Genomic DNA, 16,974 nt, shown 5'->3' on the forward strand with positions numbered 1-16,974 from the left:
ATTAGGAGGGGCGGTGCAACGATCTTCAATTGGAATGTTATTCACTTTAAACAAGCTTAATGGCCCTAGTGGAAGTCAAGGATACTCGCACGTAACACCCTTGGTCAAGAGACTCCTTTGTTGTGGTGTAATAGACCCCTCTCAAAAGTCCGCGTCAACGCCTGTCCGCCATTGATTGCTCACCTACTCCAGTGGACGCCAGCCTTCGGTGTCCACTCGACTTGCCTCGTATTGGACACGAGGACTGCGTCAGCATTCGGCGAGGTCTGGGATTCAATCACGCACTTCTTGTTCAAGCAATGGCGACCACCAATGTTGCCGGACGTACTTTTGAAAAGACTCTACTCCAAGGCCAAAAGCGAGCGTTTTCATTCGCATCCTTTGCCATCAGTGACGATAGTTGAATGCGGCTAATTAGTTGAACCCGAGCATTGCGTGGGCACTCGATTTAGGTTTGTGATAGTCAATTGCTGAAGAAGCATTCGGGTAGTGGCCCGTTTCGAATCGCTGCAATGACAAGAAAAGGCAAACCATAACAATGTCTGGAACTCAGCGCGTGTCCTGTGCCTTGCCAACCCCAGCGCGTGGCTATGATCAACATTGACGCCATAAAATCGGCTCAAGATAACGTGGCTGCGTTTTCTGGCTGCGAGTTGAGGGGGTGAACGCTGCTGCTGTTTCCTTAATTTTTTTCTGAGACTTCCATTGCGTGTGGTGAAAAACGAACGGAGGTTTTACAGGTCATTAACGTCAGGGATTCATTCTACACGGTATTTTCACAAAGTAGAAAATCATTGCATCGCCCCTTTAACTCGCGTGAAACTTTTAAATTCTCCTATATAAATGTTTGTTAATCTCATATGACAGCGCCTAAACATTTAAAACAGTTTCGATTTCTGGAGTTTACTAAGTAAGCAAAGTGAACGTGAGGAAGAACCCCTTATCATATAATACCATAAATAGTATCAATGTATAAGTTTCGCTTAACTGTATTTTGGATTCGAGAAACAATAAAAAGTATGATAATGTTACAAAAATACCTAATATTTAAGTGAAAAACGAAATGACAGAGATAGGTCTCGTGGAATTAAGGTTCAAATATATCTTATTTTCAAATGTACTGCTTAATATGACAAACGATATCCGTAAAAAAATTATTCTTACATTTATAAGAGCAGATAAAACTTTTTTCATATAAAAATAAAAAATAAAAAAATACATATTTTCTTAAAATGACGTTGAATTTTCTACTTTTAGCTTTGGTTCACATGTTTAGAGTCTTGTTTCTTTTAGATAAACAATATATATTTATTTATTTATTTATTCCTATTACCCCTAAAGGCCCTCGTGAGAAGGTATTACATAGGGGGGTCCTGGTCTTCAATTAACAATATTATACTTTTTTAAATAGGCTTAAGTAAAAGCTTTCCTTTAATATATTTCTGATGCATTAAATAATGGTACATAAAAAGCTAGCTCGATTCAAAGATGGCCCATTGTTGTCAAATGTGAATGATTCAAGTATATTTATTTTATGATGTCAAATTTAAGTAAAACAAACTTTTAGAGAAGTTTGACCTTTCTATATATAGTATTAAAGCAGTAAAAAAGCTATCATTATTGTGAAAAAGATCGTCCAAACTTTGCGAGACTCCAAAATATATCACTAATGAAAACTACGGAAATCGCAAGACCTACGTTTTGCCCTTTCGGAGCCGAAACTGAAGAACAAAAATATTCCTGTAGCTCTAATTTGCAGTTTTGTTTAGTCACACATTTTCCACCAACATGCATTTTTCCAAAATATTTTGAAAACCCATCATTTTTACTTGCACGATTTCAGATGAAATCACCCATTATGTATGAAGTCGCGTTACGATGGAACTTTTTTCTTGTACAATGTTCTGTAAGCAGAATGACATCAGACCTCTGAAAGATGTGGTTGCCATGGCATAGGCGGGTCCTGGCCTTCCTGGTGTTCAATAAGGGCACAGGTTTCAGGGTTTGTTCCTACTGTAGGGTCATACACGCGGTATTGATGACAATGAGGAAAGTGTCGTCCGTTTCACTGTATTCTGAAGCAGGGTGTAAACAGGAGCATAATTCTTGAGGAATCAGGCTCCAGCCCGCAATACGGCTGGAAGGGTCTTTGAGACTGGCTATCCAGCATAGTGAATGCCGATCACTGACTATCTTGAAAATCCTTCCGTAGATGTAAAGGCGAAACTTGATAGTGGCCCAGACAATTGCAAGACACTTAGTTTTCTTAGTTCTCTGTCCTGGACAACGTATGTGGTTACTTGTTTGGCACCGTCTTGCCACTGGACAAAAACGGCTCGGAAACGAATGTTGCACGCCTCAGTGTAGATTCCGGTATCAGCGAGTTCATCGTAATGTGCAAGAACTAGTGACGACTGTAGGCGACTCGGAGCACTTGGAAAGCATTCAGCTGCTCTTCCGTCCACATAACCGAAGCATCCGCCTGCGTCTGTCGAGTGAGCGCTTCGGCGATTGGGGAAAATCACTTCACAAAGTGTCTATAATAAGCACACAGTCCTGGAAACTGTCCTGCGGCTTTCTTCATTCTAAAAAAAAGAACGTGCGTCTACTTTCCTGCACAACACTCCGAGAGCCAATCGCCGCAACTTACGGAGGCAGGTCAGCGAATGACGATGCTGAAACATGTTAAACCGAAAAACGCAGTCTTAGTTGTGACATTGAGCAAAGCAAACCTGACGTTTCCATTCCTTAATGTAGCAATGTGTAGCCGTGTCGACCCCGAAATGAGCGAAGACGATAAGATCCGCCACCTATTCAAATGCTTTCACAAGAACTATTTTCCATCGTAGCCCCCAAGTCCCCACCGTGACTCAACTTGTCCCTGAATCTCGGAAGTACGAAGAGCTCGGCAAGGCGCGAATACTCAAGAGGCCGTTCGAACGCCTTCCTGAGGTGTGTCGTGCTTCCCACACCGACACGAACGTTCCGAACCTGATACGTACATGCCTCTATTATATTTTATGAGTGACAAGTGTCAAGTGACAGGAGATATTCGCTTCGATGCACTTCACAAAATCGCTAAGTGATTTATATAATACAGTGATACTGGTAGCGCATTTCATTATTTTGTCTCTCTAGGGAAACAAAGTAAGTTTAAAACAATAATAATGTGCGCTGTGATTTAACAGATTTAGAGAGAACAATCTGCACTACGAATTATCTTAGCTATGGTCCCTCTTGTTTGCTTTTAAGGGAACAGACGCGAAAACGCTTCGCACATATCTGAAAATGACTATCAAGTTCATCAAAAAGCACACACCTGCAGTTCAATTTGGGGGAGTGGAGATCCATAGCCCAAAACGAGTCCAATGATTGCCAGGGTCGGGCGCGTCAAGCCGGGCGGGAAGACGTGCTTGTAAAGTTGTACCTGCTTGTCGACAACCGGGATCACGTCCTCGGAGAGCATGGGGAACTTGATCTTGTAACCCGTGGCCAGAATGACGGCGTCTAACTTTGTCACCTGTGCACGTGTGTTTATACTTTTCTTAAAGGGATACTGAACCAAAGAATTTAATGTCCATAATAAGTGGGCGCACGTTCTTTCCACGAGCCAGAAGCCACCGGTGTGCGCGAGCACACGCAACAAAAATGACGTCAAAGACCTCCGTTCGCGGTTAAGATGACAGTGAAATGCTTGGGCTTGGGGCCAAAGGAGAATAAAGACAGGCTTTTCATCTCTACAAGTGAAAGCTACGTGCTCGTTTGATCAAATAATCGCTTACCTTTTACACCAGACACCGCTGTGTACATGAAAAACTTGTCTTTATTCTCCTTTGGCCCGAAGCCCATACATTTCACTGTCCTCTTAACCGCAAATGGAGGTCATTGACGTCATTTTTGTTGCGTGTGCTCGCGCACACCGGCGGCTGCTGGCTCGTGGAAAGAACGTTCGCCACTTATTATGGAAACTAAATTCCTTGGTTCAGTATCCCTTTAAAGAGCTCACCCCACTAAGCTCATAGTACTCGCATTTACTGAGTGCTAAATAAAATAATAATATGTAGGGGGTCATTTGCCTGACTTACTTGCATTTCTCCTTATTTTATTGCAGGATAGTCTATCAAACTTTTATTAAACCGTTTTGCCTAAATAATGCAGTGCAAGAAACTTTGTGCTTCTAATCTGTATAGTATCCAAGGATGCTGCAATGAGAAACATGTTTTCAACAGATTATTTCATATCTTTTTTAGTACAATCACCACACAATATCTTAGCACTACATAAATGTATTTAGTCAGACCAGAAACGGCACGCTTTTATATGCCATTTTATCCTTTTTCTCTCGACCATCTACCGACTGCAATAGACAGACTTAATTTGCTACGAAAAAATGGTTTTTGCCCCCCCCCCCCCCCCAAATGCTCTCCCGGAGAAATTAAGGTGTATGTTGTTTTCATCAGAGTAAAATAGTTAAAAATAGTGACAGCACTCTTCAATGGCCCGCCGGTGCAAGGCTGCCTCTACTTTGATGCTGTTCAGCGGAAACGTTTAATGCGCATCAGTGTCAGTTTGGACCTTACCTCCTTGTCATTCTCGAAGAGGATGCCGTCCTCCGCAAACTCGACAACGTTTCTCTTAAGGATGACGATGCCACTCAAGATCAAGAATGGCAGCACGTCGCTCCCGCCAACACGCTGGCTGTTGACGCGGTTCTTGGGCCGGAGCCCGTAGGCCTCGTGGTTGAAGTAGTTAGTGAACCGAGATTCCGGTTTTTCGAGGTTCATGCACGTAGGCACCAGTCGTTTCTTCAAGTCCCTCGCTCTTGTCGATAAAGCTGCGTCATTCGGCATGCCGTTTGGCCCAAGCCTCTTGAACATCCAAATTCCACCCCTTGATGACAGGTAGACCTGCGGCAGAAGAAAAGGGTTTTTGAAACAATGACCAACAGGCACTGTTTATTGGTTATTACGCTAAATCGCTAGCTTTTCTTCCGCAACCGTTAAAACGCACACGAACTCACATAGCCAAGAACGTTCCCCGCGTTTACGTTAAATAGTGATGGAGATTCTGTGATGTCTGATTTATAGTCCCCTCCCCTAATACGCCCAAACACATCCCCATGCTGAGTCAAACACTCCTCACAGTCGCACCCTTTTCAGAAAGAGAGAAAAGGTGTGAGAGATGCTATGAAGACCGAAGCACAACAACATCAGTTATCGAAAATATCCTATAGAAAAAGTATACCATTTTTTTTACATATCCCCATCCCCGGAGTCCCACCGGGGATTGCAACACATCCCGGCATGTGCTGCAATGAGTGACGTGGGCATTCGCTTTTCAGTAAACGGTGAAGATCTTCATCACTATTCAGTGAAGAGCTGCAATGCGTTTTGGGACAGCCTTGCAGAGGGACGACTTCGACGATCAAAAGAAAGGTGTTGTGTGATGCAGATCTTGTGTATAGCAAAGCGCTTTGTTGGCGAAAGTTCTAAGGCAATGGAGGACAAATCTAAATCAAGAATATCCGTTGCTCGTGTACCACGTAGGCATGGACACAATACTTGTAGCTTGGCGAGATCTGGGCGCGAGGCCAGGGCTCACAAACAAACAAAAAAAACAAAAAAAAAAACACACGGTAATCCAGCATGTTAGGTCTTTGGACGAAAACAAATTATCATGTGAGTAGCACGTACTCCTGTAGTATTCACTGCGCTTTGTTGACGATTCTGAATGGGCGTCGCCTTTACTGACTATGCCATATCTCACTGGGATTTTGCCTAAACGGAGCTAGCAGTAATGAACCTGATAACCTCCCCCCGTTTTTCACCGAAATTCCTTGGTCACCGAAACCCTGGAATTTCTATTTATTCAATAATGCATCCCTTGGGCATAAAAATGAAATGGTGTAACCTGACCGATATCAGCAAGGCGAAGTTAACATGGTAGCATGAAACATTTCATCATCTTGCGAAAGTGAGCTAGAATAAAGCGGTTTGAAATTCACTTGTACAAGAGGGCCCTGAAAGCATCGGCCGCAAGCGGCTTAGAAAACTTTCAGGACTAAGTGACTCAAGAACAAAGAAATCAGAGTCTCTTTTCTAGATGTTCCTGGATTCAGAATTCTCTCGTGATCTTCTGTGGCTCTGGATGTGGGAAAGCTTAATCACCTTCCTGTCGTTCTAATTTTTTTTGTTACGGGAATCGCCAGCACTCTCTACACAAGTTGGCTATGGCGAGGCGAAAAGAACGCAAGCGCTAGGCAATTGGTTCATGTCAGCATTAAAGGGGGAGGTGATCTGCACAACATTCACACGACACTTTTTAGATGCATTATGCCGAAAGTTAGTGCCACTAAATTTTCCATTGCGTAATTAATAGCTAAATGTGCTGCCGAATGTTCAGTGTTTTCTGTTTTTGTTTGTCTTATGAGAGGCATATGAATTAAAAATGTAAGCTCGAATCAAAATAAAGCTGCAAAATAGTGGCCAAAAGGTTAACGTCGAATTAAATATTGATTACTAAAATATGTAGTATCAATAAAAGAAAACTAAACAAAATGCACAGTCACGATTAAAGCACCTGTCTGCTTATAGCTCAAAGACCGCGTGCAGCCGAATTCCGGTGAAGTATTAAAAGGGACCGCATAAATCGGTATGGTGCCGTACCTATAGGGTAGTAGAGTGTCACGTAGGGTGGCCACTCACCTAGGCCCCAGCGGCTCACTCAACTTCCTGCGCACATAGCGGCTGTTGTGGAGTTGGTCTCGGCTAGGGGTGTGTCGAAATTTCGTCGAATCTCGACTTTGCCCTCGAACCTTAAGGTTCGGGTGGTTCACCGAACCTTCGATCTTTGACGAAAGTTCTAAGAATTCGGAATTATGGGCAATGTTACCCGGCTTCTACACAAATATTTTGAATTTCGGGAAGCAAATAATGTGTATTTTAATTGTTATAATATCGTTACCAATGTTTACAGCATATAAAAGCGAAAATATGCGCCTTCAATGATTTCCTTAGCAATGTGAACCAGTGATGCCAATACACCTACACATACTGCACTTTTCCTCCCTCCACGCTGTTCTTTTTTTTTCTTTTCATTTTCGCGCATGCGCACGCAAGTTCAACTTCAATCAAACCCTTGTCGAACATGACTTTAAGGTTCGAAAATGTAGACCTCTGTCGAACTTGAGCCTGGCCAACTTCGCGAAATTTCGAGTCTCGTCTTCCTTGGGCGCCCCGGGTGGTACCTGTTGAACAAAGGGAGACAGCAGAAAAGAAAGGCGAACCGACCGCTGGACTACTAACTGTTTTATTTCACCTTCCTCTTCTTCTATTAGTTTATATCCATTCCCCCTTTTTGCCTCTGCCTTTTTCTTCTTTTTTCCCATTGCTTTTATTTTTTGTCGTTGGTTTTATTCAACTAACCACAAAGAGTGCCGTGTAGAAAAAGTTTTTCTATGGCTTGCAAGGTGATTGAAGGGGTGTGTTCTATTTTAGAAAAAACAGGCAGGCAGAAACTGTGACTTAGTCATCCTGCGTGATGTTCATTGTTATTATATCCCTTCGTGCTCCTTTTTTCCGTCAGTTTCCGTTCCCACTTCGTCCTCGGCCAACATGACATACCCCGCACCCCCTCATACCCCCCCACCCCCTCGCAAAAAGTCTGCTATGGAAAGTCAGGAGGCAGTGTCAGGAGAGTCAGGAGGCCGTGCGTTCCTCTTGGGTCTGGACCTGGCGGAGTATTCGGTAATTGGCCCCTTTGCTGCAGTACCAGAATCTGTTGAGCAACCGTTCTAGTTAACTTCGAGGCGTTCGAACAGTGTCCGTCTTCGAACAGGACAAAATGCAGATTATCTCTGCCTGACGTGGTCCTATCACCCGTTTACAATGCTCAGCAGGCGAAAACAAGAACAATAAACATTAAAGAAGTACAAGAAGATACAATAGCACACCAAAATCAATCAACACAGCAGATTTTGTACAGGGCCCATACAATCGTTAGTGCACTTAACACTTTGGAATTAAATGAAACAGGTAATACAACTTATACGCAATGAAAATACGGTCTAAAAGTATTTGCTCAACGTGACATGACAGAAGGTACCGCTTTATACTAATTTTAAAGCTGTGTTTTGATACACAGTCTCATATTATTTCCCTAACAGCAGGATGTTTATTTAAGAAATCAGGTATTAAGTAAACCGCAAAGGAGTATGAGGCGAAAAATAAGAAAAAGGAGCCTGGTGTGAAAGGTCCAAATCACCACCATAGCTTCTACTATCAAATACAAGGGCGGTTAAACAATACACAAACAGAGTTTTGTGATTTAGTTATATTTACAGTCAAGGTCATTGATATCCAACGTATTCAGAGAGATGACACCTTCTGGTCGACCAACATAGAGCCTTTTCTACTCAAGTTTTACATGGAAGGCCCGACTTCCGCTGAAATTCCTTTCGTAGACGAGTTGTCCGACCGAATAAACTGCAATTACTCCCGATCTGGGAATCTCTCGATCTTTGTTCGTAAGCTACAGTATCATGAGATCGAGGGGTGTGGCTCTTCGTCCGCCGAATATTGCTTCGGCGGGTGTTTTTACCGTGTAAGATGAGACCGTCGCGTGCTGCTGGAACAACAACCTGGCGATTCTTCACTGAACTGCTTTTTTCGTAAGATTCAAAAGGGCTTTTTTTGCTTCGCACAGCATCTGTTCTGCATGCCCGTTAGTTGCAGGATGGTATGGTGCACTAATGTGATGCCTGATGCCGTTTCTTTTTCTTCAGAAACTTGTTTATTTTGTTTGAAGCAAGATTTGGGGCGTTATCAGAGAAACGAATTTTTAGTAGGGCAAAAGTAGGTAAAAGGGAGCGTAGAACGTCAATGACGTGTTTGGACGTCGTGGCAGGCATCGTGTAAACTTCCAGCCACTTAGAATGCGCATCGCCCATGACTCCGCAGATGTGGATACATTTCGCCACCCACCGATTGAATAGTGGATCGTTTTCAGTTACTGTTCATGATGGCGTTGGACTCAGGGAAGACTTCGAGTCTTTCCAGAAAGTTAGCCCAGGTGCCAGGATTTTTGTCGAAAGCGGTAAGTGTTCGAAACGTGGACAACGATCGGTAGCCTCGTGTTGTGCTTGACACTGGACACTTACCATTCGCTAAGAAGAAACTTGCTTGTTCGTCTGCCACGAGTCGTCCGATATCAGGTCATCACCGCAACACCATCTCCCGACAAAAACGCATGTGCATAGTTAGCAATCACGTGAACTTATAAATTCCCGAACGCTCATAACTTGCCGTCGCTAAACACCATTCATTAATAGCGTCATCATTGCAAATAAACGTCTTCCTATTTCTTCTGATGGTTTTCATCATATTCCTCCTAAGCTGAACTTACAACATCATGTGTGTCGGTGCTTCCGAAGATATTTCAACGGCGTTTGTTTTCTGGGAACTCCCTATAATGTAACAACCTTTACAACATCTTCCGGACCCCGTGAAACACAATATTTCGTGACGTTATTTTAGTCGTCATTAAAATGGTGAGGTCAGTACCGTAAATCGCGAAGCAGTTTACTTGACGTCCGCTTCCACTGGTGTCTTGGAAGATTGAGTCTACTGAGCGTGCATTTCTGCAGAAGAAATTTTTATTGATTGAATATTAACACGGCAATCAACATTTGATTCCTTCTTGGTAAGATTTATTGCGAAAGCCCATGAGAACCGCTTAACCGCATCTCCCTATATCAGAGCACAATTTATACCCGGCCTGACATTTTCGCATACATTCGTTTGCTGGGCCACGCTACTTGAGCTATACTCCGTTTCACCTGATGTTGTACCGCAGAGAAGGCTAGAAGCGCGAGCTCATAGCGCTAGGAGCTGCTCTTAAACGCACGAGAGCATGTGCCGCCGAGATGTGCACTAGAGCAAGGAGGTCGCGCTTGTAGCCTTTCCTGAGGGACATCATAAGGTGAAACAGAGTATAGCTGAGCACAGCTGGCAGCGCCGCGAGCAAGGCCATGAGGGGAACGTGATGGTGCTCGAGCCATCCCACTGTGAACCAATGTTTCGGCCACCCCACGCGTGCGTGTCGCCATTTATTGGTTGAACTAACGCCTTGTTCAAGATGGCTGCCGTGGGACCGCAGCCTTAAACTCTACAGATATGGATTGTGAACCGCGGTCCGATACCAGAACTTCCAGGTAACCTTCCCTGCTGAAGAATTCTTGCAGGAAGCTGATTACTGCATCAGTTTTTGGGTGTTAGTAGAACCCAACCTCTGGGCACTGGCTGTAATAATCTATAACGGTGATGGCGTATCGGCAGTTTCTAGGAAAACTTGTGAACGGTCCGACGAAATCAATTCCGATCTTCTTCCACGCATCCTCGGTGTTGCCAGCTGGTTTCATGGGAGCCGGTGCTGTTTTTTGCTGTTTGGTCATGTTAATAATAATAATAATAATGTGTTTTATTCCCTTTACAAATACATACAAATAATGCTGGCCTACAAAAGCAGTATTCTGCTTGTGCGTAGGACCAGACAATCCAGCGAAATACATATTAATACATCATGATAAAAAAAAAATCGAACGAGTGCAATGTGGCCATTGATACCAACATTAATACAAAACAAAGCCGCAATTCGGCACAAAACAAAATGAACACAACTATCGAAATCATCAAGAGGCAAGTATACAGTGATGGGAGTAAAGCAGTGTTTATGGAGGCAATGAGAGGCACAAGTTTTTAGAGCGCAGCTCTTAGGGGCCCGTTCCCGGCTTGAGCGGCGTCGCCGTCGGCGTCGGCGTCGCCGTCGCCGTCGCCGTCGGCGTCGGCGTAACCAAGGTCATCCCAAGGTCACGTGACCCCCAAGGTCACGTGACCCCTCCCAAGGTCATCTCAAGGTCACGTGACCCCACGTGACAGGTCACGTGACCCCTTCCAAGGTCATCTCAAGGTCACGTGACCCCAAGATGACCCCACGTGACCCTTTGAAGGTCATGTGACCCCCAAGTCACGTGACCCCTCTGAGGTCACGTGACCCCCGAGGTCACGTGGTCGCCTCCCCAAGGTCACGTGACCCCCGAGGTCACGTGGTCGCCTCCCCAAGGTCACGTGACCCCTTCCAAGGTCATCTCAAGGTCACGTGACCCCACGTGACCCCTCTGAGGTCACGTGACCCCTCTGAGGTCACGTGACCCCCCGAGGTCACGTGACCCCTCCAGGTCACGTGACCCCCAAGGTCACGTGGGGGTCACCTTTGGGGTCACGTGGCCTTGAGGTCACCCCCAGGTCACGCCTCCCCGAGGTCACGTGACCCCCTCCCCGAAGTCACGTGACACCCCCCCCCCCCCCCCGGAGCATATTAAAGAATGAGGGGAGGAGGAGGAGAAGGGGGAGGGGTCTACCCTCCCCTCAGTACCCTTCACTCCTCCTCCTCAAGAGCTGCGCTCCAATTCGGCGTTACAGGGATTTGTAAACGGCTTTCACTTTTTTATTTCTTTTTTTAGTACTTTTATCGAATTTATTTTCATTAAAGGCTCAGTGAGCTCATTAAATAAGGTGGGAATAAAGTGAGCTCTGCATCTTTTTCCGTATCGCGTGTAAATTCTGGGGATTATAAACCTTTCTTTGCGCCTTAGGTCCCTAGGCTTGTCCACTGGAACCTTGAACGTTGCATCGTAGAAATAATTTATAAACGTAACGTATCTATGAAAATTTTTAAAGAATAAAATTTGGAGCTTCTTTGCTTTATCTTCCATATCTAATGTTGCGTAAGTAGTTCCGTATGTGATGTTTTTAACCATATGTTTTAAAATTATGTTTATTGCATTTATCTTGTATGGAGAACAGTGACCATATAAAGTGATTCCATATCGTAGAATTGATTCAGCTAACGACCTGTACACCAGCAGTCTTATTTTTGCGCTGCACAAGCTTCTTATTCTGTACAAATATGCTGAAACGGCACGTAGTCTTTTAGTCTCAGATTCCACATGTTGATTCCATGATAAATGTTCGTCGACGTATAATCCTAGATATTTTACACAATTATCGTATGGCAAAGGTTTACAAGTACAATTATTACACGGTGTCGAATGAAGTAAAATTCTAGATGACATATCAATACGTTTATGAGAATTTCGGAAACACAGTAACTTAGTTTTGGCAAAATTAACGGAAATGGCATTTGAGTTAAACCAACCTATTAGTTCATTTATATCTCTTTGGAAGACTAAAGCAGCATCATCATAGTTTTCATAAGGTAAAACTAGCACCGTATCGTCAGCATACTGAAATAGCTTAGATCGTAGAGGTAGAATACCCAAATCATTTATGTAAACGTTAAATAAAATTGGTCCCAGAGTACTACCTTGTGGTACACCACATTCGACTTAACTGTACTACTTATATTATTCATAATTTTAACCATTTGTTGTCTGTCGTTAAAGTAATTCTGAAAAAAGTTATAAAACTGTCCCCTGAAGCCCAATCTGTAAAGCTTTTCAAGTAACAGAGAATGATCAATGGTATCAAAAGCCTTCGATAGATCTATAAAAAGTGCCACGGCAATCTTGTTATTGTCTAGTGCTTGATTAACACAGTCAGAAAAATCTTCTAAAAGTGTAATAGTACTTTTTTGTTGTCGAAAACCATATTGCGTACTAGAAAATAAATTAAATTTATCACAAAAATTGGTCATTGTTAGTTGTACCCACTTCTCGATTATATGAGCTAATGCAGGCAGAATGGAAATGGGCCTGTAGCTCTCCAATTCCTGTTTTTTACCCTTTTTATACAGTGGACGTATAATAGATATCTTCAAGCCCTTAGGAATTCTTCCGGTATGAAGGGTGTCATTAATTATTTTCATTACAACGTGTTTTAATTTATCAAAATTATACCGAATATCTCGTACTCTAATATTATCAAATCCTGGTGTTTTAGTTATTGGCATAGCATTTATAATCCTCAAAAGTTCGCTCTCCGTCATCTGAGGTAAGTACGCCGAACTAGAGCATCTGACCTGTGAAGTGACGGGATTGGGACCATTCAGTGAAATGTTATTTTTTATGCTTCTTACGGAGTCAACAAAACACTTATTAAATGATTCCGATAACGTTAAATAAGAATCTAATCCAGGAAAGTTTTTTTTAATTGTATCATCCACGCTATTTTTAGACTTTCTGCCAGTTAATTGGTATACTAGGTTCCATGTCTTTTTTATATTTCTTCTCGAAGAGGTGAATTGATCTAAGTAATGTTTCCCTTTTTCTAAACGTATTTTTGCTGTCACTTTATTGCGCAGTGCACGAAATTCATTTCTTAGTTCTGTGTTTTCGGGATTTTGCTTACATCTGCTCCAAAGCCTTTCCTTTTGATCACACAATTCTAATATTTCCTCGTTTATCCAAACATTCTCAGGTTTTCGTTTCTTCAACTTTATTTTTCTAGCACCTTTAGAATAAATATCTTGAAACGTGTCCACTAGTTTGTCATAGGCTACAATATGATCGAACTCGCATAAAGAATTCCAATCGAACGATTGTATTAAATTATCGATTTTTTTAGCATCTAGTATAACTTTGTACCCATTTTCTGAATCTACATTTTCAGCAGTAATTTCGCCCAATATTGAAAGTACAGTAATGTAATGGTCAGCTACCTTTTGCTTAATGACTCCAGACAGTGTTTTCAAATTACTAATTCTTATAACTATGTGGTCAATACATGATTTTGTAATTTTATTACCATAATATTCCTCCCTCGTATAATTTTGAATGACATTTTCTAGACGAAATAAAGCGAGGGTATCAAGATAACGCGGTACTCCCTGTTTATTCTCATTCAGAACATCAATATTGAAGTCTCCTGCCAGAACTAGGTATTTGTTGTTATTAAATTTTTGACGGAATTGTTCCAATTCATCACAGAATATAGGTATATTTGAACTGGGTGGCCTGTATACAGCACACACAACATAAGAAAAATTCATTTTGTGAACAATAGCAGCACACACTTCTGCTTGTACAAATGAAACATCTATTTTTTCTGATAAGCATTTGTCATTTATGTACATCATAACTCCGCCACCTTTCCTTTGTTCTCGGCATAAGCAGAAAAAATGAAAGCCTGGCAAGGAAAATGTAGCGCAACCTGCCTCATCAGCACTGACCTCACTCAAAATAAGCACATCCAAACTTGGTAGTCGCGTAGATAAAATTAACATTAACTGATCCCAATGTCTGTGAATACTCCTAACATTTACATGAATTAAGCTTAGTTTAGTGTCAGCGTTACTTCTTTCCGCTCTGGAACTTTTCGTATATCCGTCCCACTCACGGAACGATTCAAAAAGCGATTCCATGATTACCTAATTTTGATAAAGTCTCGTTCGCTCTCAATCTGAATCACCGCCGCTCCCTCCTTCTGCCTTACGAATATCTTTCCGTTCTTCATCCAAGTATACATGTATCCTTTTTCCTTCGCACGTGCCTTGGTGGACCACAACAAACTTTTTAGCGCTCTAGTCAAGTTTTCATTTATAAAAATGTTCTCATTTCTAAGATTAGTTCTTTTTCTCACCCACAAGTCCCGTGTACGCCTCTCGGTAAATCTCACCAATATAGGTGTGATTCTTCCTTCTTTAGCTTTTAGCCTGTGGGCAGCCTCGATGTCGTTCGAAGTCACTGGTGCTAGGTCCAGCTTCGTTGCCACTGTGTTGATTACGCTCATAACATGTTCATTCGGTCGCTGGACTATACCATGGATTTCAATATTCTGCCGTCTAGAGTACAGCTCTGCATTGTCGATAGCCTTTCTTAGTTCACCAACCTCTTCATCCCTTTGTGAAATCCTTCCCTCTAGTTCACCGATTTTCCGCTGTAGTTCATTTATTGTTTTGTCTTGGTTATCCAAATGAACGTTCAATTCCTCATACCTTGCTGTCAGATCATTCATGGCTGCCTCGATTCCTGCTATTGTTTTACTCTGATTTTCTATTTTGAGCATCATCGCGTCGGACCTCGCAGTCTGCGCCTCGAGAGACCTCTCAATGCAAGACATCCTATTAAGGACGGAGGTCAACTTTGCACTGATAGATTCATTTTGTTTGAGTAACCTTTCAAGTTTTTCCTCATTTGGGGTCAGCTCTGACGCCCCTTGAGATACCTCGGGAGTCGCAGACTGTCGTTGGGAATGCAACCTGCAGGTGTTGCATTGCCATTCGGAAATTTCTACGTCGTTCATTGACTTCATTACATTTTTTGTCATTCCAGAACACTTGCCCATGTGGTAATAATTTGTGCACTCCGAACACTTAATACATGCAGCATCATGTCCAATTTTTTTCAGGCAAGAAAGACAGTCACCTTTTTCAGCCATTTTCGTGAAAACGCCAAACAAGAAGCAAAAAGCAAAAAGCAGACCAGCGAAATGCACACCCGCGCACTTACAAATAGTAAGCGAGTGAATATGAAATCTTACCTACAAAAATTGAAAACTTAGTTTTCGTGGCGATGCATTCCGCTGGTCTGCGAAGAGTTGTTCAGCGACTGCCGCTTTTATAGCCCAGAGATTCCGACGATAGGCTGTCCCGATGCGCTGTCTGCCAGCAGGCCCGAGCAATCATCCGCTGATAACTGGGTATCGATGCGGTGGCCGTCGACGTGCAGCTATCTCTTGATATCGTCGCTTGAATCCAGGATCGGCCGTCTCGTTCGTTTTGCGAGCAGATGGGCGCCTACAAAAATTGAAAACTTAGTTTTCGTGGCGATGCATTCCGCTGGTCTGCGAAGAGTTGTTCAGCGACTGCCGCTTTTATAGCCCAGAGATTCCGACGATGGGCTGTCCCGATGCGCTGTCTGCCAGCAGGCCCGAGCAATCATCCGCTGATAACTGGGTATCGATGCGGTGGCCGTCGACGTGCAGCTATCTCTTGATATCGTCGCTTGAATCCAGGATCGGCCGTTTCGTTCGTTTTGCGAGCAGATGGGCGCCTACAAAAATTGAAAACTTAGTTTTCGTGGCGATGCATTCCGCTGGTCTGCCTTTGCTGACGTTGCTGACAGGCACTCCAGTTGGTGATGTAAGCATTGTTGGTTTCATGCCGCTCTTTTGTTAGCGTGTCAGGACTTGCTCTAGATTCTCGTAATGTTCTTTTTGTTATATTCCTGCAACGAGAATATTATCTGATTAGTTGACGGTGCCACGGCATCTCTTCAGCACTTTCGACAGCCTCTTCTGAAAAGCTGCTGCTGCCAAAGCTAGGCCGAAGCAAACTCTGTTCTATCGAAAAAGTTCATCGTTGGTTATAACGCCGATAGATCTCTGCTCTCCCTGGCCAATTCCATTTTATGATAAGCCGATGAGAGGCCAAGCTTGGATAATACTGTCATCCCAGTCAGTTGATGAAAAAATTTAGTTGATGAGGAAATGGATGACTGTCAATGACAATTGCCTGATTTGGTTTTCGTATGTCCAAGCAGAGTCAAATTTACCCGTTTTCTTCCCGGCCACAATGATTGGAGAAGCCCATTCCGAGGCGTCGATGTTCTCGATCACGCTTGTTACCTCTAACTTTAGTAATTCATGAGATACCTTGTCTCCTGCTGTCAGTGGAAGACGACGAAGTTTTTGTTGCAGCGGCTGAACAGTGGTCCGTGTCTTGAAGCCGTGGACAAAAATCTTCACGAGTTCCAAATCATCTGAAGAGAGTTGTGGAAACGTCTTTTTATACTGCTGAGGATTTTTTAAATTTCCTGTGGACAGTTGGTGGGACGGATGTTTTTCGAATTCTACCGTTATCTGCATGCCTCGAAGGATGCGTTAATCAGCTAATGGTTTGCCTCATATGACATGAAATGTGCAGGCGGTTTGTTTTGCACCAAACGGTACTTCTGTCTTGAACATGCCTTCTACCTGGATCAACCCATTGGAATAATTCTTAAGTTCCGGGTGTGTAGTG

General features: G+C 43.1%; 1 protein-coding gene across 1 annotated transcript in view; it reads right to left on the reverse strand.

Moving 5' to 3' along the window:
* The window catches only part of LOC121832864 (flavin-containing monooxygenase 5-like), a 44,026-nt gene that overhangs the window by 2,862 nt on the left and 24,190 nt on the right, over positions 1-16,974 (reverse strand). Inside the window, exons 3-4 of the mRNA XM_042286316.1 lie at positions 4,581-4,907; positions 3,320-3,520 (exon numbers count right to left, since the gene is read on the reverse strand). Coding sequence (XP_042142250.1) covers positions 3,320-3,520; positions 4,581-4,907 — 528 coding nt within the window. The remainder of the gene's footprint in view (positions 1-3,319; positions 3,521-4,580; positions 4,908-16,974) is intronic.

Source organism: Ixodes scapularis, unplaced genomic scaffold, assembly GCF_016920785.2.
Source record: "Ixodes scapularis isolate PalLabHiFi unplaced genomic scaffold, ASM1692078v2 PGA_scaffold7__128_contigs__length_106722199, whole genome shotgun sequence".
Lineage (NCBI taxonomy): Eukaryota > Metazoa > Arthropoda > Arachnida > Ixodida > Ixodidae > Ixodes > Ixodes scapularis.